The 19,956-nt window shown below is 41.0% G+C and overlaps 1 protein-coding gene across 1 annotated transcript; it reads right to left on the reverse strand.

The window, feature by feature from the left end:
- Window positions 1-454: 454 nt before the first annotated feature.
- Window positions 455-19,586, reverse strand: abcd3a (ATP-binding cassette, sub-family D (ALD), member 3a). The gene is made up of 23 exons (XM_056434001.1): window positions 19,442-19,586; window positions 18,063-18,099; window positions 17,859-17,957; window positions 15,968-16,056; window positions 14,039-14,108; window positions 13,244-13,341; window positions 12,145-12,268; window positions 11,571-11,627; window positions 10,479-10,621; window positions 10,315-10,384; window positions 8,939-9,008; window positions 7,951-8,048; window positions 7,461-7,552; window positions 6,010-6,101; window positions 5,517-5,574; window positions 5,368-5,431; window positions 5,181-5,258; window positions 5,014-5,079; window positions 4,696-4,785; window positions 3,140-3,259; window positions 2,928-3,032; window positions 2,569-2,625; window positions 455-2,439 (listed from the first exon to the last, which is right to left on the reverse strand). Exons 1-23 carry the CDS (start codon window positions 19,549-19,551, stop codon window positions 2,362-2,364), a joined length of 1,965 nt encoding a protein of 654 aa, XP_056289976.1. The 5' UTR covers window positions 19,552-19,586; the 3' UTR covers window positions 455-2,361.
- Between the last annotated feature and the right edge of the window lie 370 nt (window positions 19,587-19,956).

Here is a 19,956-nt window from a genome sequence, read left to right on the forward strand (position 1 = left end):
ATAATAAGATATTATCTCATTATTTCAACTTACTATCTCATAATAATGATAGTAAGCCAAAATAATAAGATAGTATCTCATTATTTTGACTTCTCATAATAATGATTTGTCAAAATAATAAGATACTATCTCATTATGAGATATTAAGTCAAAAATGATAGTAAGTCAAAATAATGAGAACGTATCTCATTATTATGACTTACTATCATTATTATGAGATACTATCTCATAATAATGACAGTAAGTCATTATAATAAGATACTTTCTCATTATTTTGACTTACAGGATACACATTTTCTCTCAGTGGCGGGAACGAGCTTCCATAGAATCCTCCTCTTTTCTCCTGGAGGTTTTTTTTGATCCAATGTGAGGTCAAAGGTCAGGGATGTCGTGTGTAGATTGTGAAGCCCTCTCAGGAAAATTCTTAACATTGGGCGAAACAAAATCAACTGAATTGAAATTAGTTATTCTTTAATAACAATGAACATGAATTCCAGCTCGTGGAGAATGTTTATTTATAAACAATGACGTTATGAAGCGACTGACTAATGATCGGATATTTCACACACACGAAGAAAGAAGATATCTTGAGGATGTTATTTTAATGCAGAGTGAGGTCATTACAGCTTTATTAGCTATTCCCAAAACTGCTTCTGTACATGTTCACCGTCAGAGAGCGGCGGAGTCGACATATTAATGTTCCAGTGGTTATCATCACACGTTAGACCCAGTCCTTAGCTTCATGGAGCTCGTGTAAAAATTAGTTATCGACATAATTCTAACTTTAAAAAAAAAAACGGGATAAGAAAAATGACTGATAATTACAAATTGCCCTTTGAAATACAATTTCAGGAATCATGAACAAGTCAGTTGAACCCCAGCTGGCCAACAAGCATGTGACCTTTAAAAACCAATCAGATGTCATCGTTTCAAACTGCAGGTCAACAGAAAGTCAAATATTACAGCTTTAATCTCAGAGAACCTTTAGAAGAGAAACGCTGATGTGTAGTGAATACTTTTAATAACCGTTAGAATTGAGAGAGAAACGACTCGGAGGTGTTTCCTCTTCGTTAGAGCTCCTCGTGTTTATTCAATAAAATCATAACCCGCCTCTGACTCGTTGGATTAACGCTCAGCGCTGCTGCACGAAGCCACGCGTTCTCTCAAAGTCCATTGGTGGAGCCTTTTGACTCAAAAGTGAGACGGGGTCGACATGCTTCATGTGAGCGCCTGCTGCTGCTCAGAATTCATAAAGATCAGAACCTCCACAACAGTTTGGTCAATAGAGCCGAAATCACAAAATATAGAAAAGCTCAAATCTCATTTCGCACATGTTGCAGGTGGAATGTTTAAAAGAGCCGAGTAATACACATGTTCACCACCAGGGGCAGCGCTCAGCTCACGAGTACATGACACTGGTGGTAATACTCATGTTCACCACCAGGGGGAGCACTCAGCTCACGAGTACATGACACTGGTGGTAATACACATGTTCACCACCAGGGGGAGCCCTCAGCTTACGAGTACATGACACTGGTGGTAATACACATGTTCACCCCCAGGGGGAGCCCTCAGCTCCCGAGTACATGACACTGGTGGTCATACTCATGTTCACCACCAGGGGGAGCCCTCAGCTCACCAGTACATGACACTGGTGGTAATACACATGTTCACCGCCAGGGGGAGCCATCAGCTCACGAGTACATGACACTGGTGGTAATACACATGTTCACCGCCAGGGGGAGCCATCAGCTCACGAGTACATGACACTGGTGGTAATACACATGTTCACCACCAGGGGGAGCCCTCAGCTCACCAGTACATGACACTGGGGGTTTCCGAATGGTTTTTCTTTCTCTTTCTGAGTCCATATTTTCAAAACTCTTCCCTCAAAACCTTCCAACCAGACGTCTTAAACCTTCCCTGTGTGGATTTATGACTCATTGTTATGGTCCCTTTGTTTTATGATGTCAGGATATTAGTTGTTCTTAATCTACGAAGCTTTTATGACCCTTTGTCCTCTTTAAAAAGAGCCAAAAATGATATTTTACCCACCCGTCCTCCTCATAACTCGTACGATGTCACCACAAGAGAAGAGCTGTTATTCTGCGGTATCTGGCGTATCTCTACATTAATAGTAGAGATGATTAAAACAAGGTTGTATATTTCCACCTTCACTGAAAGTTGGCAATATAAATAACATGATTTTGTTTTTTAACAATCTGAATAGATTCATGATTAGACTGGACTCAAAAGTGATGTTTTAAATAACAGAAAACAAAGAAAACACATGATTAAAAACATTAATTTCTATGACTTCTCCAGTGCAAACCGTCAGTGGACCGGTGGTGGTTTCATCGGTTATGATCCAAACTCCACCGTCTCCTCCGTGATGGGCTTGAACTCGTAGTTTCCTCTCCCGTCCATGTGCAGATAAAACTACAGACAGAGGAATAAAGTCAGACGTGTGCATGTCAGTCTGCTGAGTCCCTGAAGAGTTTATGTTCATTCATTTAAAGACGTGTCCTGTAGCGTGACACATGTTCATGATGATCATGTGACGTTTACCTCGTGGTGCTTCCACAGAGACTTCCTGTGGGACACGGTGAACAAGGTGATGCCCACCTGAGGATCAGAGGACACACAGGACGGCTTAGAAACACGGATAACGCATGTTAGACATGTTTAGACACGTGTTAAGACACATATAACACGTGTCTAAACATGTTAGACATGTCTAACACTTATATAAACACATATAAGACATGTATAAACACGTGTTAGACACGTATAACACATGTTAGACATGTGTTAGACATGTATAACACATATAAACACATGTTCTCCATGTATAAACACATGTTTATACATGGAGAACATGTGTTTATACATGTGTTTAGACATGTTTGGACACACATTAGACGTACCGTCCTGCAGTGGCTGTAGATGAAGTCCTCCACATCTACGCTCACGGCGCTGGTGCACTCGTCCAGGATGGCAAACTGGGGCTTGTGGTAGAACAGACGGGCCATCTGGTACACAAACAACAACAACGTCGTCGTTACTAAACAACACGTCCAGTAGTCCTCCGAGCCAACGGGATCCTCTGACCCGGAGGTCGTGACCTGTGGCGACTCACCGCCATCCTCTGCTTCTCTCCTCCACTCAGGACATCCATCCAGTCCTGGACCGAGTCCCAGGTGGCCTCGCGCTCCAGGATGTGACCCAGCTGCACGTTGTCCAGGTACTCCTTCAACACCTGGACACGAGGAACGGGATTAGAAACACACCACATTGATATATATACATACATATATATATATATTTATAATTATATACAGGACTGTCTCAGAAAATTAGAATATTGTGATAAAGTTCTTTATTTTCTGTAATGCAATTAAAAAAACAAAAATGTCATGCATTCTGGATTCATTACAAATAAACTGAAATATTGCAAGCCTTTTATTCTTTTAATATTGCTGATTATGGCTTACAGCTTAAGAAAACTCAAATATCCTATTTCTAAATATTAGAATATCATGAAAAAGTATACTAGTAGGGTATTAAACAAATCATTTGAATTGTCTAATTAACTCGAAACACCTGGAAACACATTTTCAAATGTTTGATTTTGTTTTGCTGTTATAAATCTTTTTTTTTACTTGGTCTGAGGAAATATTCAAATTTTATGAGATAGGATTTTAGAGTTTTCTTAAGCTGTAAGCCATAATCAGCAATATTAAAAGAATAAAAGGCTTGCAATATTTCAGTTGATTTGTAATGAATCCAGAATGCATGACATTTTTGTTTTTTTAATTGCATTACAGAAAATAAAGAACTTTATCACAATATTCTAATTTTCTGAGACAGTCCTGTATATAAATAAATATAAAAATAAGTATAAATATATATATATATATTCTGTTCGTTAACGCAGTCAAGAAAGCTATAAATGAAAGCTGACATTTTTTAATAAAAATACTTTCAACTCAATGAATGAAAAGGCTCGTGAACAAATGATGCAAATGTAATATTTTCTTCTCAGGGCGGTACGAACACACACACACACACACACACACACACACACAGAGAGACACACACACACTACACAGACAAACACACACACACTACACAGACAAACACACAGAGACACACACACACACCACACAGAGACACACACACACCACACAGAGACACACACACACACCACACAGACAAACACACACAGAGAGACACACACACACACCACACAGAGACAAACACACACACAGAGAGACACACACACACCACACAGACAAACACACAGAGACACACACACACCACAGACAAACACACACACACACAGAGAGACACACACATACCACACAGACAAACACACAGAGAGAGAGAGACACACACACACCACACAGACAAACACACCACACAGAGACAAACACACACAGAGAGAGAGACACACACACACACACACCACACAGAGACACACACACACAGAGAGAGAGGGAGACACACACACCACACAGAGAGACACACACACACCACAGACAAACACACACACACACAGAGACACACACATACCACACAGACACACACACAGAGAGAGAGGGAGACACACACACCACACAGAGACAAACACACACAGAGAGAGACACACACACACACACCACACAGAGAAACACACACAGGAGTGTGTCTCACCTGGTCAGAGATGCCCTTCCTCTGCTGCTGCTCGTGCGTGTCGGGGTAGATGACCTGGTCCCTCAGCGAGCCGAGCGTCATGTACGGCCGCTACGAGAAACACGAGAACCATCAGCGCTCATTCAACTTGTGGAGCACATCCCCCACGTTCCACTTCAGCTCCAGTGAATCACCCGACACGGGTCAAAGGTCAGCGGCAACAATTAAACTGTGCACATTTCAATAAAAACTGGATAAATGGCGTTGTTCTACCGGTAGAGCGTGTGCATGGTTTGTATCGACGTGCGTGTGAGCTAGAGCACAGACAGGTAACCCTACCTGTGGAACATAGAAGAGCTTCCCCCTCTCAGGCTTCGTCAGGCTTCCTCCAAACAGAGGCCACAGCTTCCAGAAACAGAGACATTTACTTTGTTTAATACCAAAGAACAAGACGCACAACAGACGCACAACCCGTTACAGCCCACATCCCTCAGGTAGCGCCTCACCTCTCCGAGCACCCTGAACAAGGAGCTCTTCCCACAGCCGTTTGGGCCGCACACCAGAACGTTGGTGCCGGACCTCACCTGCAGAGCAACAACACAACAACACCATCAGACGGGGTCGCACTCAACTCAATATGTTCAAACCAATTCACGGTCTGGATTTGTGATGCAATAAACGCTGAGTCGTCACCTCGAAGGTGAGGTCTTTGATCAACACGTCTCCGTTGGGCGTTGATAGGGGCACGTGTTCAAATCTGGAAGAAAACAATTTAAAAAGTTGCTTTCAACCCGTGCAACAAAAAACTATACATGCTAAAGAATATCTAATGAGAGACGCACTTGATGATGTTGTCTCTGTTGATCACGCGACCGCTCCCAGGAACAAGCACCATCTTCTCTGAAGTCAGAATATAAAAGTGAAATAAATAAAACCAAAAGTCAGCTCCAGTTATCGAGATAACAACTCATTTATATTGCATCATCTCTGTTGCCTGATTTCTGTTGCATCATCTGTTGCATTATCTGTTGCCTGATTTCTGTTGCATTATCTGTTGCATGATTTCTGTTGGATCATCTCTGTTGCATTATCTCTGTTGCATTATCTGTTGCATCATCTCTATTGTATCATCCCTGTTGCATCATCTCTGTTGCATCACCTGTTGCATAATCTGTTGCATAATCTTTGTTGCATTATCTGTTGCATCACTTGTTGCATCATCCCTGTTGCATCATCCCTGTTGCATCATCCCTGTTGCATCATCCCTGTTGCATCATCTCTGTTGCATCATCCCTGTTGCATTATCTCTGTTGCGTCATCCCTGTTGCGTCATACCTTTCTTCTGCTGGGTCACCATGGTGCGTTCGTATTTTCCGGCGTTCAGCTCCTTCAGAACCTTCATGAGTTCTGTGATGCGAGACGTGAATCTGTTGACGACAGGCGGGAAGGAGGCATGTAAACAACAACAAACACTGCACTTCATCCGTCTCACGGTCCACGGAGGCAAACGTTCACAGGATGAAGTGTGTTTGCATCTCGCCTCCAACGCAGAACGACTGTGTGTCGAGGGAGACGGAACAGAGACGCCATCCTGTCCCTCGCGCTGCCGTCATGTCACCGGAGGTCTGGAGGATTTCATCGATTCTGGTCTTAGTTCGACCCGACATGACACGGATCGGAACCAGGAGCCGAGGCGACTGTGGGTGATCGGTCTGCGGTGCGATTCCCCGCTCGTGTCGCAGGCCCTTGAGCAAGACACTTAACCCTGAATTGCAAGTCGCTTTAAAAGCGTCGGCCGATTGAAATGTGAAGAGTCGATCCTCGATGTCTGAGGCAGCTCTACATTCTGTTTGTAAATAACCCTTTAAAGGCTTTAACCCTCCTGTTACCTTAGGGTCAATTTGACCCCATTCAATGTTTGTGTTCCTTGGGGTCAATTTGAACCCAGGCTGTTTTTCACTGTGTCAAATATATAAGAAATATCAACTTTATTATTTATTTAAAGGGCTATTTAGGTAGTCAACAAACAAACATAAAGTACCTCACAGTTAAACTTGGGAAACAATATTAATTCTAATAATTTTCTGGAGGTTTTAATTGCTGGGGTCAAATTGACCCCGAGGGTAAAATATGTTAGTAAATGTAAAGGTAACAGGAGAGTTAAAGGTTTATTGTTGTGTGTCGATTGCCTTTTTTTGTATCTGCTTTATTGGTTTTGATGTATGCCTTTTTATATTCTATTGTTTTAATCATTTTATAGACATTTTAATCTACTTCCTCTGAGATTTAAATCAGACTTTTATTTTGAAATGTTAAAAAGAAGCGCACCTTTATTTTATGTTAAACTACAAACTTGACGGTACGGCTACAGATGTTACGGACGGATGCGCATTTCATATAAAGTTTAATAGTTTTAATGGACCCGGATGAGGCTAACTCTCTCACGGTGGTGACAAGGTGGAGACCATTTAAAAGGTTTGGGTTCATGTTCATTCCCCGAAAGAAAGAAAATAAAGAAGTTTCACCAGCAGTGAGTTTCACGCCGTTAAGCGGTTAGCTAACGTAGTGTCGAGCGCTCCGTCTGCCTTCAGCACATTTCACGTTAACCGCCACAAGATGATGATTCACAACGTTTATCGTCAATAAATTACTGATCGTGTGCGCACGAGTTCAGAATGCAGGCTGAAAATAAAATAAAAACACTTAAAACTAAATGAATGAAAAGGCCGTGAAAATAATATTTTTGAGTTTCTCCAGGTTCTGATTCCTCCCTCTGGACCACTCACCCTGAGAGACGGGTCATCTCCCGGCCGGCCAGTACGATCCGGCCCAACGCCTGAGACATCCTGAGGAGCATCCTCCCGCTCTGGTAGTAGTCCTGCGGGCACACGGGTCCGTTAGTCCAACCCAGGAGCCCCGGCAGAGCACTTCACTTCATATTAAGACGGCAGCATTAGAGTTGGACGTGTTTATTATTGTCAAATCTACCGGATGGCTCTGTGTATGCGGCTGTGTGCACCGACAAGCGGGCCGAATGAACCCGTCAAAAATATGTTTTGTTGTCATTTTATTTTTATTGTTGATTTAAAAATATTGTTTTTACATTTTATTTTAGGAAACAAAACAATGGATTTATCTATGCCGATATGCAGGCTGGACATTCATCCATTACATTCAATGACAAAACTGACGTCAAAGGTCAAACACAGGAACGCTTTTCGAGTTGTATTTTGCCACCCACGTGTGTGTGTGTGTGTGTGTGTGTGTGTGTCTGACCTCCAGCAGGTCAGACTGCGTGCTGTGCAGGTGTCGGGGGTGTGACGGGGTGAGGAAGGGCCGGCTGACCACAATGTAGCCCACCACGGTGGCCAGGTCTGCACAGAAACACGTGGACACATAATTAACATATAATCAACATATAATAAACATACAATCCATGTTTTGGATCAGGACTAATTCCATCAACATGGTTCTCACATACATTCTACGACTTGTATTAAACACTGAATCTACAACGTTCCTATCATGAGGTCCGAGGCGAGGATTTTAAGCTACACAATTTGATATCCTTTTAAAAAACAGAAACGTCTTGTTTACTACCTGGAGTTAAGGATTAGATTTTCAGTCGGGTTGTTTTAACCCCACTCTTCATGCATGAAATCAAATTGTGAAATCACATGTTATACGTATTCAACATGTTCTATATTTAACACGAGCCTCACTAGAATGAAACATGTCATTCATATCAAATAGAAATATTAATTGGGCATACATAATTCACACCTTTAATTATCACGGATCCAGTTGCGAGAGGGTACGGTGAAAATACAGCATTTAATTAATATTTGGGTATTTTTTATTTATTTATATAGTTCCAAATATATATATATATATATAAATATATATATATTAGGGCTGTGAAACGATGAACATTTTTAATCAGGTTAATCACAGGGGGGGGGGGGGTACAAGTGACTTTTTTTTCGTCCCGATGTGCGCGCACACGCCGGCATCCGAGCTCTGCGGCGCGCGAGACGGAGATCGGAGTCGTGTTAACGTGACACGTAGAGACAGAATGACACGCTGCTGGAGAGACGACCAACAACAGACGGATTGGAAGCTCATTCTGCGCATGCGTTAAATGCGTTAAAAAAACAAAACTAGTTAATCCTGTAATTTAATTAACACGTTATTTTTCACAGCACTAATATATATACATACACACAATATAAATATCTATATATCTATTTATCCATCTACTTACACTTGGCGATGACGCTGTCCACAAATCCCATAGAGAAGCGAAAGAAGATGAAGTGATGCAGGTGGTCCACCTGGAAGACACAAATACACATGTTCTGAAGTTAGGACGACATCCGTTTGTTTTACCAATATACAGTCAGATATAGTTTAACTCAGGGGTTCCCAAACTTTTTAGGCCACGCACCCCCTTCTACATCCCGACCGGGTTCACGCACCCCCAATTCCGAGAAGAGTTGTTGACGGGGTGCTAGTGCGAGAAGGATTGCTGACGGGGTGCAGACGGGGTGCAGACCGGCGTCGGAGCTCTGCGGCGACCACGATCAACGTATCTTAATTATTACACCATTAGACCACCATTACATTTTTCCTCTCGCGCACCCTAGAGACAGCTCGCGCACCCCCAGGGGTGCGCGCACCACACTTTGGGAATCCCTGGTTTAACTCCACACGGGGCTCAGTCTGCATAAGTTATTCTTCTGTTTGGCAAACTGCCCCCGCGTTACTTCTAGTCTTTTAACTTCCTCATAGGCGTTTCTTAGAGTTCTCTTCATGTGTGAAATATGTTGACAGTAGAAATGTCTGTTATTGGTCATAAGCTGCAAACACCAGAGTCATGTACACTACCGTTCAAAAGTTTGGGGTCACTTAGAAAAAGAAAAAAAAACGTGGAAATTTCCTTATTTTTCAAAGTGAAGCTCTGTTTTTTTAAATGAAGATAACATCAAATAAATCATAAATACTCTCTCTACATAGTTAATGTGTAAATGACTATTCTCTGGTGTCTAATGAAGTCTCTACAGAGGTGTGTAGAGGCCCATCTTCAGTGTTCTAATGGTACATTGTGTTATCGCCTTAGAAGACTAACGGAGGGGTAAAAAACACTTAAACCCTTTTTATGTGAGCACAGCTGAAAACAGTTATGCTGCTGAGAGAAGCTATAAAACTGGCCTTCCTTTGAGCCACAAGAAGAACAGCATTAATATTTACAATAAAAAAATCATTATTTCTAACCTCGTCGACGTCTTGACTAGATTTTCTTTTCATTTTGCGACTCATTTGATGAATAAGTTATTTTTTAATGGAAAACATGAAATTGAAACTTTTGAACGGTAGTGTATACGGCAATATTGAGAACACCGGAGGCGAGTTACCACCGTGGGGTTTGATTTCGGTTGTTATGGTTTATGAGTTCAGATAACTAGACCTCATGGGTATGTTGTTGTCGTGGTGCGGCCCTCTGGTTGACAGTGAACCTTGCTCACTCCTCAGTTGCTGTAGTGACGGTGAACTCCAGAGAACCAGAACAGGAAGCGCTACAGGTGCAACCGACACATGCTAGAGTCCCATTGGAGACTTTCATTCACAACCGTTACCCACCAGTTTCTTGAAGGTGGCGTAGATGGTCTGCTTTTCCCTGAGGTTTCCATTGTAGAATGCGATCTCCTCACTAAATAAACCAAACACACCAGAGCAGCGTTGTGGTGAACACGTGTCCCGCGATGCGGTTTATTATCTTTGGAGCGCGCCGACGAAGCGTTTACCTGTTGGTGATGAGGCGAGAGTTGACGAAGCGGTACTCGCCCTCGTACCGCTGCTCCATGACCGTCATCTTGCCGATGGGCCTCCTCAGTCGGGTGAGGATGAGTCCCGAGATCACAAGGTAGCTCATCATGGCGCCCGGGCCCTGGGGGGGGGGGGGGGGGACACACAGTCAATTCACTTCCTGTTTATTGGCTTTCACAACCAGAGTAGGATCTGCATCAGTCGATTGGAGTCCAGCCGCATTTTGTCAATCCACTGATCCCCAAACTCAGACATCCAGACTTTAGACGCAGCCGGTTCTACTTTTATTATCATTATAGATTCTGACACTTTTAGTTCTGGTGTTTTTTTATATTGTTTTTTGGAGGGAAACATTATTTCCAGCGTCTCTGGGGCCACACAGGCTCATTTACTGGCCTTTTTTACACAAGTAAAATATCTGAAAACTTTATCAGAAACATTTCACATATGAAATTGAGTTTTTATACAGTTATAAAAAGCTTAAAAAAGGTTTCTGCTGATTTCAATGTGTCCAGCTGGTAAGACGGTAAGAGAGGATCATTGATGAACTTTAAAAGGTCTTGATAGTTTCAAATGTCGGAAATTTGCCAAATTAATAAATAATTTTTAGCGAAGGCCCTGTTGAAACGGTCACGTTGAGTATTCTGCAGATAAATTGGCTTTTTTGGGGCTTTTTCATATCCCAAACTACCCAAAAACTTTTTACGGGTCTCACATTTAGGTATACAAGATGGCTCTACAGTGCCCCCTAGAGTTGTTTTTAAGATTAAGAAAAGTGTGAAAACAGATTGAGACTTTAAAGTTGACACATTTTGTGATTTAAAGTTATCAAAAACAGCGTAGCCTTGATGTGGCGGCCACTGTCGGTGAATTTCCATTAAACAAGTTCATGTAACTCCTCTGAATTTGCTCGAATCTGCCCCAACTAGCGGCCATTTGTCAATAAATCGTAGCGCCCCCTACTGGCAACGGGACGTCAGTGTCGACGCATGTTGTCTAGCGCCGCACAGTGGCTACAGGAAGTGGTGGTCGGTTTGAAAAGCAGCATTTCCTGCTTCACCGCACCTTACCTGAGCACCGATGGCACTGGTCAGCTTAAAGGTGTACAGAGCGATGTCCAGCAGCGGCTGAAGGACACACACGAGACAGAGTTACACACAAATCTCTCTCTCTCTCTCTCCTCTTTTTATGGATGAATTTTCATCTCTCCATCACACATTACTAACTCTGCTTCCTCCCCAGAGTCTCTGTGACTTCCCGTCTCTCAGGGTCCATCGGACCCAGCTGGTTCTGAAGCCTCCTGCCACGACCCATCCTAACATATGTCCTGTAGATTCTCTGTCTTCTTGAACTTTAAGGTTTAGGGTTTCTGGGCAGGCAGTAACCCATGTCACCTATAAATCATTCAAATGAGCCTCTGGGAATATCTCGACTACCCTGCGAGAGTTAAATTTGATGAAAAATAGCTGAAAAGCATTCTAACGTGCTCCCCAGCTGCACGCCGGTGGCCGTTCACTGCCGAGGCGTCGCAGGATGAGCCTGAGCTGTGAACCCCGGGAGGAGCGCGTCACGAAGAAAGGGTAATCTCTAAAGTTCATTCCACGGCAAAGACTCACACATCATGCATCTGAAAGCCTGTGGTACCTTGCTGAGGTTGGAGTAGAGGTCCACCACACTGTTGCAGAACTTCTCCACGTCCTGTGTGAGCAGCTGGTCTGCGTTGGCTATCCGGTTGTCCAGGTTTCCCATTTTGTAGTAGGTGAAACCTCTAAAAGACCCAGAAGACACAGGGAGCGCTAAAAAAAACAGGAAACACTCGACGCGTCGCCTCCTCGTGGTTTCCTTTTGAGAGTTTGTGACGTAGAGAGCAAAGTATTAGGATATATACTCGGTTACTATAGGACGTTTATGTATTTAGCAGATTTGGGCCTCCCAAAGGGTCGGAGGTCAGCTCCCGGCTGAAGGTCTGAGGCCAATGAACCCCAAAGGGTTGAAGACAAAAACAAAACGTTTGTGCCCTCACATTCAAATGTGTCAAGTCATCCCAAATCATCTTTTTACAATACCTATAATATTGCTGATTATATGTTAGAATGTGTTTCTTTTCCACTGCGTATAATCTAAATGTGTTTTCACATGATTTTAGTGTTTACATGTATTACATATGTTGAAGTAGTGGATGCTATGGATCCAGATAGATGTATAACAATTAAACAATTATCTATTTTAACACATTATTACTGATTCAGACATTTTACAATCATGTCTTTTGATCACTATATTATTTTAATCTTAAAGTGTCTTGTGTTTCTCCCCATCAGATTAAATCTGAAGACGTTAACATATTTAAATGCAGTGTAGGTCGTCAGGTACCACCACTTCATCATCCATCAGGATAATAAGATGATGGATGAAACTGCATTGTGTTAGTTTATTGACACTTTTTGGTCTGACAGGTTCTTTTTTTAAAGATTATTTTGCATAGTTTTCATTTAGCGACATAATATCTCTACTTCCACTGGATCGAAATGGAGCTCGTGACTCACAAATATGAATAAATCAAACATATGGATACAAACCTTGTGTCCCCTTGGAGTACTTACACACGGAACGGATTAAACAAGTACTAATAACGTCTTTTACTTTACTTTCCTAGATGTTTGTGTCCTCATATTGAGAGAAAGCAGCCGCTTCCTCTTCTTTGAAACATGAAGTCAGAGACCGACGGTCAGCAGGTACTCACTGCAGGTACTGGTCGTACAGGTTCTTCGTGAGCCGCTCACGGAACCTCAGCTTCAGCTCGAAGAGACCCAACTTCAGGAAGTTGTTCACCAAGGCGATCTGCGAGGATGAATAAATAAAACGTGAATATCCGTCTCTTCTCGTCGGCAACACGGCTTCACGATGGTTGATTTAGTTTAAATAGAAGCAGAGGAAAGGGAATGAAGAGAACATGCAAAAGAGGAATATTTAGGATGATTTTACAAGATCAAAACAAACTTAAAGAAGCAGGAAGGAGAGAATCGATGTTTTTCTAATAGTCAATACATTATATATAAATATTTGTCAATGCACAAAAATATCGGTGTTATCATAGCAAATATAAGATGGAAAAATTTACTTTGCGTGCACAAATATTCTTTGTTTTAATAGAAATCTGCAAATTTATATAACAAAATAAAAGAAATATCCTTCAAAAACATATTTGGATGTTGGTAAACTTAAATAAATATAAACTGCTCGTCATGTGTGTGTTGTTTCTCTCTTTTTTCAAACATGAAAAGCTCATATTATAAATGAATTTAATAACCATGCCGTAAATTGTTCTGCGAGTGCATGAAATGATTCAATGAAGAAGAAAAAATTAATCATCATCAAGGAATTAGTAGAATGACAGAGTAGAAAACAGGAAGTGAGTGTTTGTCGTATCTCGTCTGAACTGAAGAATGAAGCGACAATAAAACAAGAGCGTGAAGAGCGATTAGAGATCATACAGAGTCAACAAAAAATAAACTAAAAATGTAAAGCAAACACTTACAAGTGGCATGAATTTGATAAAGCTGAACAAGGTGGCCTTGAAATCTTTTGTCGAGCGACCGATAATCGCACTGAAACCCACAACGTGCAGAAAGATGAGTAGACAGTCAGAAACAGGAATATCACTCAAATTATGTTCAGGATAGTTTAAACGTTGGACACGTGTGGATTATTACCTTCACATTGAATGTGGAAGGTTATGTTTTGATCGCTGCGTATTTATTTATTTGTATGTGTGTTATTCGCATAACTCAAAAAGTATAAAACCGAATCGCATTAAATTTTGTGGGATGATTGGTTATTATCTGGGGACCATTTGATTCGATTTTGGTATCGATCGGGTCAAAGGTCAAGGTCAAGAAAAGGTACCAAAAAAGTGATGCGGCGAAGGTATGCGCTCTACCGAGTGCCCGTTCTAGTTCTTATATATTTGTTTTTCTTATCGTTCTATCATTGCGGCATTAAATACGATGGTAAAAATAATATTTCTAAAGTAAAGCGGTCCATAGTAAACATGAAAAGGTTCTCCAGACTTTAGACGAGGGACTATTACAGAAAAGATGATGATCGTGGACGGAGACCTGAGAAAAGTCCCCGTTACTCCTGAACTAGTGAAGTTACAATGACGAAATACGACAAAAGAAATAGTAAAACAAAAAATAAAAAATGTCGTTGGGTTTTTCTCGATTATACATTTAATTTTTGTTTTATTTAAATCATATTTAAAACTCCAAATGTATTCATAGAAAGGTCTTATATATATTTTTACAGCAAAGGAGGGTTCCTCCCATTATAAACTATACTAGTTAAATATGAAGAATTGTCGTTGTTGACGTTTCGTTGTCTAATTGGACAGAAATTAGATCATTCCTGAGATATCTCTCCCACCAATACGAGTATAACTTCATTTAACATCACATTTCAGTGAAATAAAAAAACAAATTCGAATGGAATTCCATGTGCGAATGTTTTAAAGTTAATGTGAGCTATGCAAACACTATTATGAAACACACTTGTCAGCGTTACGGCTCAGACTGTATGATGCAAGAGCACTAAAGCTGTTAAAGGGGCGGAGTTAGTGTTGCCACGTCTCTGAGAACCCGGCGGTGACGGTTACCCCGGGTATGACTGATATGTAGGAATAAAAGTGCTTCTTGAAGAGACCGAGGTCTCTGCTTATGATACCGCTGTGGAGAATCAGAACACACTCATCACTCTCTACAAGGCTGCAGAAACATCGGTATCTGTGAACACAATGCATCCTTTTTACACGAGCCGTCTGGATGAAGACGAGTTGGCAGAGACACGTATGTAAATCAGGTATAACAAAGACTTGTGTTCATCTTCAACAACAAGCCTCTTCCTCTTGGCACATTTAAAGATTCAGGGTCAGAAGTGCGGCTTTACAATCTGTACACATACGACATCCCTGTCCCGGGAGCTCACATCTCCCAAATATGATGTAAATATGTAATTAAAGTGTAAACATGCAGCTTTAGTTCAACGGATATAACAAAACTATTGCATTAACCCTTTAGGAATTACAGCCATCTTTACATGTTCAGAAGTATTCGGGCAATTGGCTTTGGGCTGTATGGTGGCCAATGTTTGTATAGAAGTGTGTCTTGGCTGTAGCATGTAAACAAACACACACAGTATCTCACCACAGCCAGTTATTCCTAAACAGTTAACGCCGTAGTTTGTCATATCCATAGAAATAAACGTCTACACTTCAACCACACGGGTCGTTTTATTTCAAATCCATCGCAGTCGTGTAAAATCTGTCACAGTCCAAATACTCATCTTGTCAGCCAGTTGGTGAATTATTTATCATTAAAGGACTGACTGACTTATTAAACCCCCAATATGTGTTTAGTCCTAACATGTTAACTTTAGATGTTATGCTTTAACCAATCAGAGTCGCTCTGACCTTTCGATCATGGTGCCGTTCTGGATCATCCAGACGTCGCAGTAGGTTCTGGTCACCAGCATGGCGGCGATCAAGAGGAGGTAGCCGGTCTGCAGTGGAAACAGGGAAGAGTTAGCCGAGGCCGTAAAACACTGCAGATCATTACAGCTCTTATCACGCTGCCTGGGCTCACATCGAACACATTGACGGGATACACGGGATGTTCCAGGGTTATGGAGCCCATATACAACACCCGCCTCACCCGCAAAGCGACCTCGATTGTGAGTGACCCCTGCCACCCCTCACACGGTCTCTTCAGCCTCCTGCCCTCTGGGAGGAGGTACCGGAGCCTCCGGGCTCACACCGCCAGGCTGTCCAACAGCTTCATCCACCAGGCTGTCAGGAAGCTGAACTCTCCCCATCCTCCCACTCCGTCCTCTCTCAGACTCACATGTCTGAATGCTGCTAGCACAATTTATGTTGTCTATATGTTTACATGTTTTTTACTATTTTTGCACTTTATGTTGTCTATATGTTCACATGTTTTTTACTATTTTTGCACTCTATGTTGTCTATATGTTGCACAATTCACTTTATGTTGGACAGAAGAGAAACGCAATTTCGATCTTCTGTATGTTTGCACATATGGAAAATTGACAAATAAAACTGACTGACTTTGACTATGATGTATCTGTGGCAAAGGCTGTTTGTACAACTATTGCACGCTGTGACATCGGAGCAGCAGTTCACAGTCATCTATTAGTGAATGAACCATCAGTGAAAATGTCATTAAAAATACAAACATCGACATTTGAGATAAAGAAAGAATATATAAAATCTTCACTTCTTCCTAATGTATTAAAATGTAGTTTCCTGAACTGAAAGGTGATTATTTCCATTAAAAATATATAAATGTATGATATCAGTGATATAGATGAGTGTGTGGTTTAAGGTACTTAAAAAAAAGAAAGTAATATTCAGAATTTAGTTTTAATATGTGTGGATTTTTTTTAATGGAAGCCCAAAAATAAATGAACCCCAATTAAAAGCAATTATGAAGAATATTGAACTTCAGTAAATACCGGCTTTTCTTTCCTGGAGTTCCCTTATAGTTGTTTCTCTTTATTTTTTCAACATCGAACAGTTTTCGTTGGCATAATGTGTGTTCTATGTTTTTGGTGCATAGATCTTCTATGATGATTTTAATGTTTGCAAAGTGAGTATTTTGAAAATAAAAACTTGGAAAATTAGAATTTAATTCCATCTACTTCTGTCTTCCTGTATTTGCTGACATAAAGTGTGTTATTTATTCTTGGATCTTCACCCCTAGATATATTTTGTGATCCAGATCCCAATTCCATTCGGTATTAGAGATTATAATCTGGCTAGGGCTGTAAACACAATTAAGTATTTGGGTGTTTAGAATATTCAATTTAGAAACCAAGACAGACTTTAAAACATTTAGGAACTAGAATGGGCAATCGGTAGAGCGCATACCTTCGCATATCACAAGATTGGGCATTGAATTATGAACATTTTGGCATTAGTTGCATGCCACTTGGATAAAAATTGACCGCGCTATGGTAAAAAGATGTTGACCTTGTCATGACCTTGACCTTGACCTTTGACCCAATCGATCCCAAACTCTAATCAAATGGTCCCCGGATACTAACCAATCATCCCACCAAATTTAATGCTATTCGGTTCAATACTTTTTAAGTTATGCGAGTAACACGCATACAAATAAATAAATAAATAAATACACGGCGATCAAAACATAACCTTCCACATTTTCAATGTATGTAGAAATGATACTTTATTCCAAATTGAGCTCTCTGGTTTTAATTAGGGAAATGGAAATGAAATCCGCAAACAAGCCTCCCGCGGTGCCCAGGTGAGGTCAACGTCTTACCTCTTTGCAGAAGAATTGAGGCACCATGATCCGCACGATCTGGAGGATTTGGTGGACGAACTCACCGTCCACCACTGCGTGGTCTTTTTTGCCATCTTTCTGAAGGATGAGACGTAAGGAAAGGATCAAACTACAGCTAACTTAATATACACAACACATTTTATGGAAACTTTATAGACGTATGAAGAAGAAACATTTACTTACTACAGTGTTCAGTGCTTTATCTGAGGCTCCTTTACGACTGCAAAGAAAGAACAATTACATCAGACTGTCGCTGATGAGCATTTCCAGCTTTAATTATTTTTCCAGACACAAACAACTATGCACACATTTACAGATTCATGTACACATTCACACATTTAGACTTTCTTTTATACATTCATATAATTGATTCCACACAAGACAGATTGACAAGAGTTGCGTAACTCTCCGCAACACTTTTGAAAATATAATAATATCGCCCCAGATTTGATTTCAGTCAAATAACAGGGGAAATAAACATTGGCCATTATACCAAAACCACAATAATCTGAATAAATGGACCATAAACTGGTGTTTTTGAAAGTTAAGCCGTTCCAAATAGTTTCCAGATAACAGGCCTGAGGGTCAGGGTCATCTTACCTCCGGGTACATTCCTGTTATTACACCTGTTGTCATTGCATTTAGACACGACTCATTATTTTATTACATTCGCATTGAAAATGTGGAAGGTTATGTTTTGATCGCCGTGTATTTATTTATTTATTTGTATGCGTGTTACTCGCATAACTCAAAAAGTATTAAACCGAATCGCATTAAATTTAGTGGGATGATTGGTTATTATCCGGGGACCATTTGATTAGATTTTGGGATCGATCGGGTCAAAGGTCAAGGCCATGAAAAGGTCACAATCTTCTTTTTACCATAGCGCGGTCAATTTTCATCCAAGTGGCATGCAACTAATGCCAACATGTTCATAATTCAATGCCCAATCTTGTGATATGCGAAGGTATGCGCTCTACCGAGTGCCCGTTCTAGTTTATTATGTTATCGTCAATTAGTTAACGCCAGATTGACAAGTGGCTTACTGTCAATCTGAACCAATTTAGAGTAATATTTTAAGGAAACATAATTACTTGCTGATAAGAAATACACTTCAACCAGCCTTTAATAAAGTTGAGTTTTGTTCATCTATTCTCTCCAATTAATCACTTTTAGAGTGATCAGAGATAGGAACTTTGAAAACAGCTCAACACAAAAGACAGAACTCATCATTATATTAATATAAAGAAATGTAGCGTTACCCAATTTAGCCAAAGTTAAACAAATCTGACTTTCATTGGAGTGTTTTACAGCTAGACACACGTAGTGTAACATCATGTGTACGTGCAGTGATGGTCGGATCAGTGCTTACTGCGTAGAGAGGAAGCTGTATTCTCACATAAAATAAAAGGGAGTGAAGTGAACCTTGTCCCACCGGCAGGTCGCAGTCACCTGTCAGAATGGGGAGCTAGCAGCTAACACTTAGCATCCCAAATAGCCGTTACAAACTCACCTGACAGCTGCGTTTTCTGACTTTCAAGGCAACAGCAACGGCTACTTACCCTTCTTTGTGGTTCGTCCGTCTTCTACGTTTCAGTAAGTATAAAACCAGCAACATACCGCCCGCTATGGAGGAGTTTTTCGCCGTCACATATTTACTGAACGTCGCCATGTTTCCGACAAGACGACCGAGGGACGGTTTGGTTTAGCTAGCTCGCTTTCTCCAGACATTCTGGGAGTCTTCATCTTCTTCGTTGGTGTTTGTACGGAAGCCGGCCAACCGATATGTCGCATTACCGCCACCTACCGGATCTCTTCGCGAACAGGCCGACTAGATCCTTTGTTATTAAATCAGTTTTTCTCAATAAGTCCTAAAGGTTTCTTGACTTTTTTAATATCACACGTATGCACGAACAATAATAATGACAAATATTACCTTTTACACTCAATTATAAACCAAAAAGTGCATCTTCAGGAAATTGGTGTATTTAGAAAAGCGCTATATAAGTTTAAATTATTATTATTATTATAAGTTAATGCAACAAAGAAAACAATTCAGTAACTTCAGCCTTTAAAA

The sequence above is a fragment of the Pseudoliparis swirei genome, chromosome 16 (assembly GCF_029220125.1).
Source record: "Pseudoliparis swirei isolate HS2019 ecotype Mariana Trench chromosome 16, NWPU_hadal_v1, whole genome shotgun sequence".
NCBI classification, from domain to species: domain Eukaryota; kingdom Metazoa; phylum Chordata; class Actinopteri; order Perciformes; family Liparidae; genus Pseudoliparis; species Pseudoliparis swirei.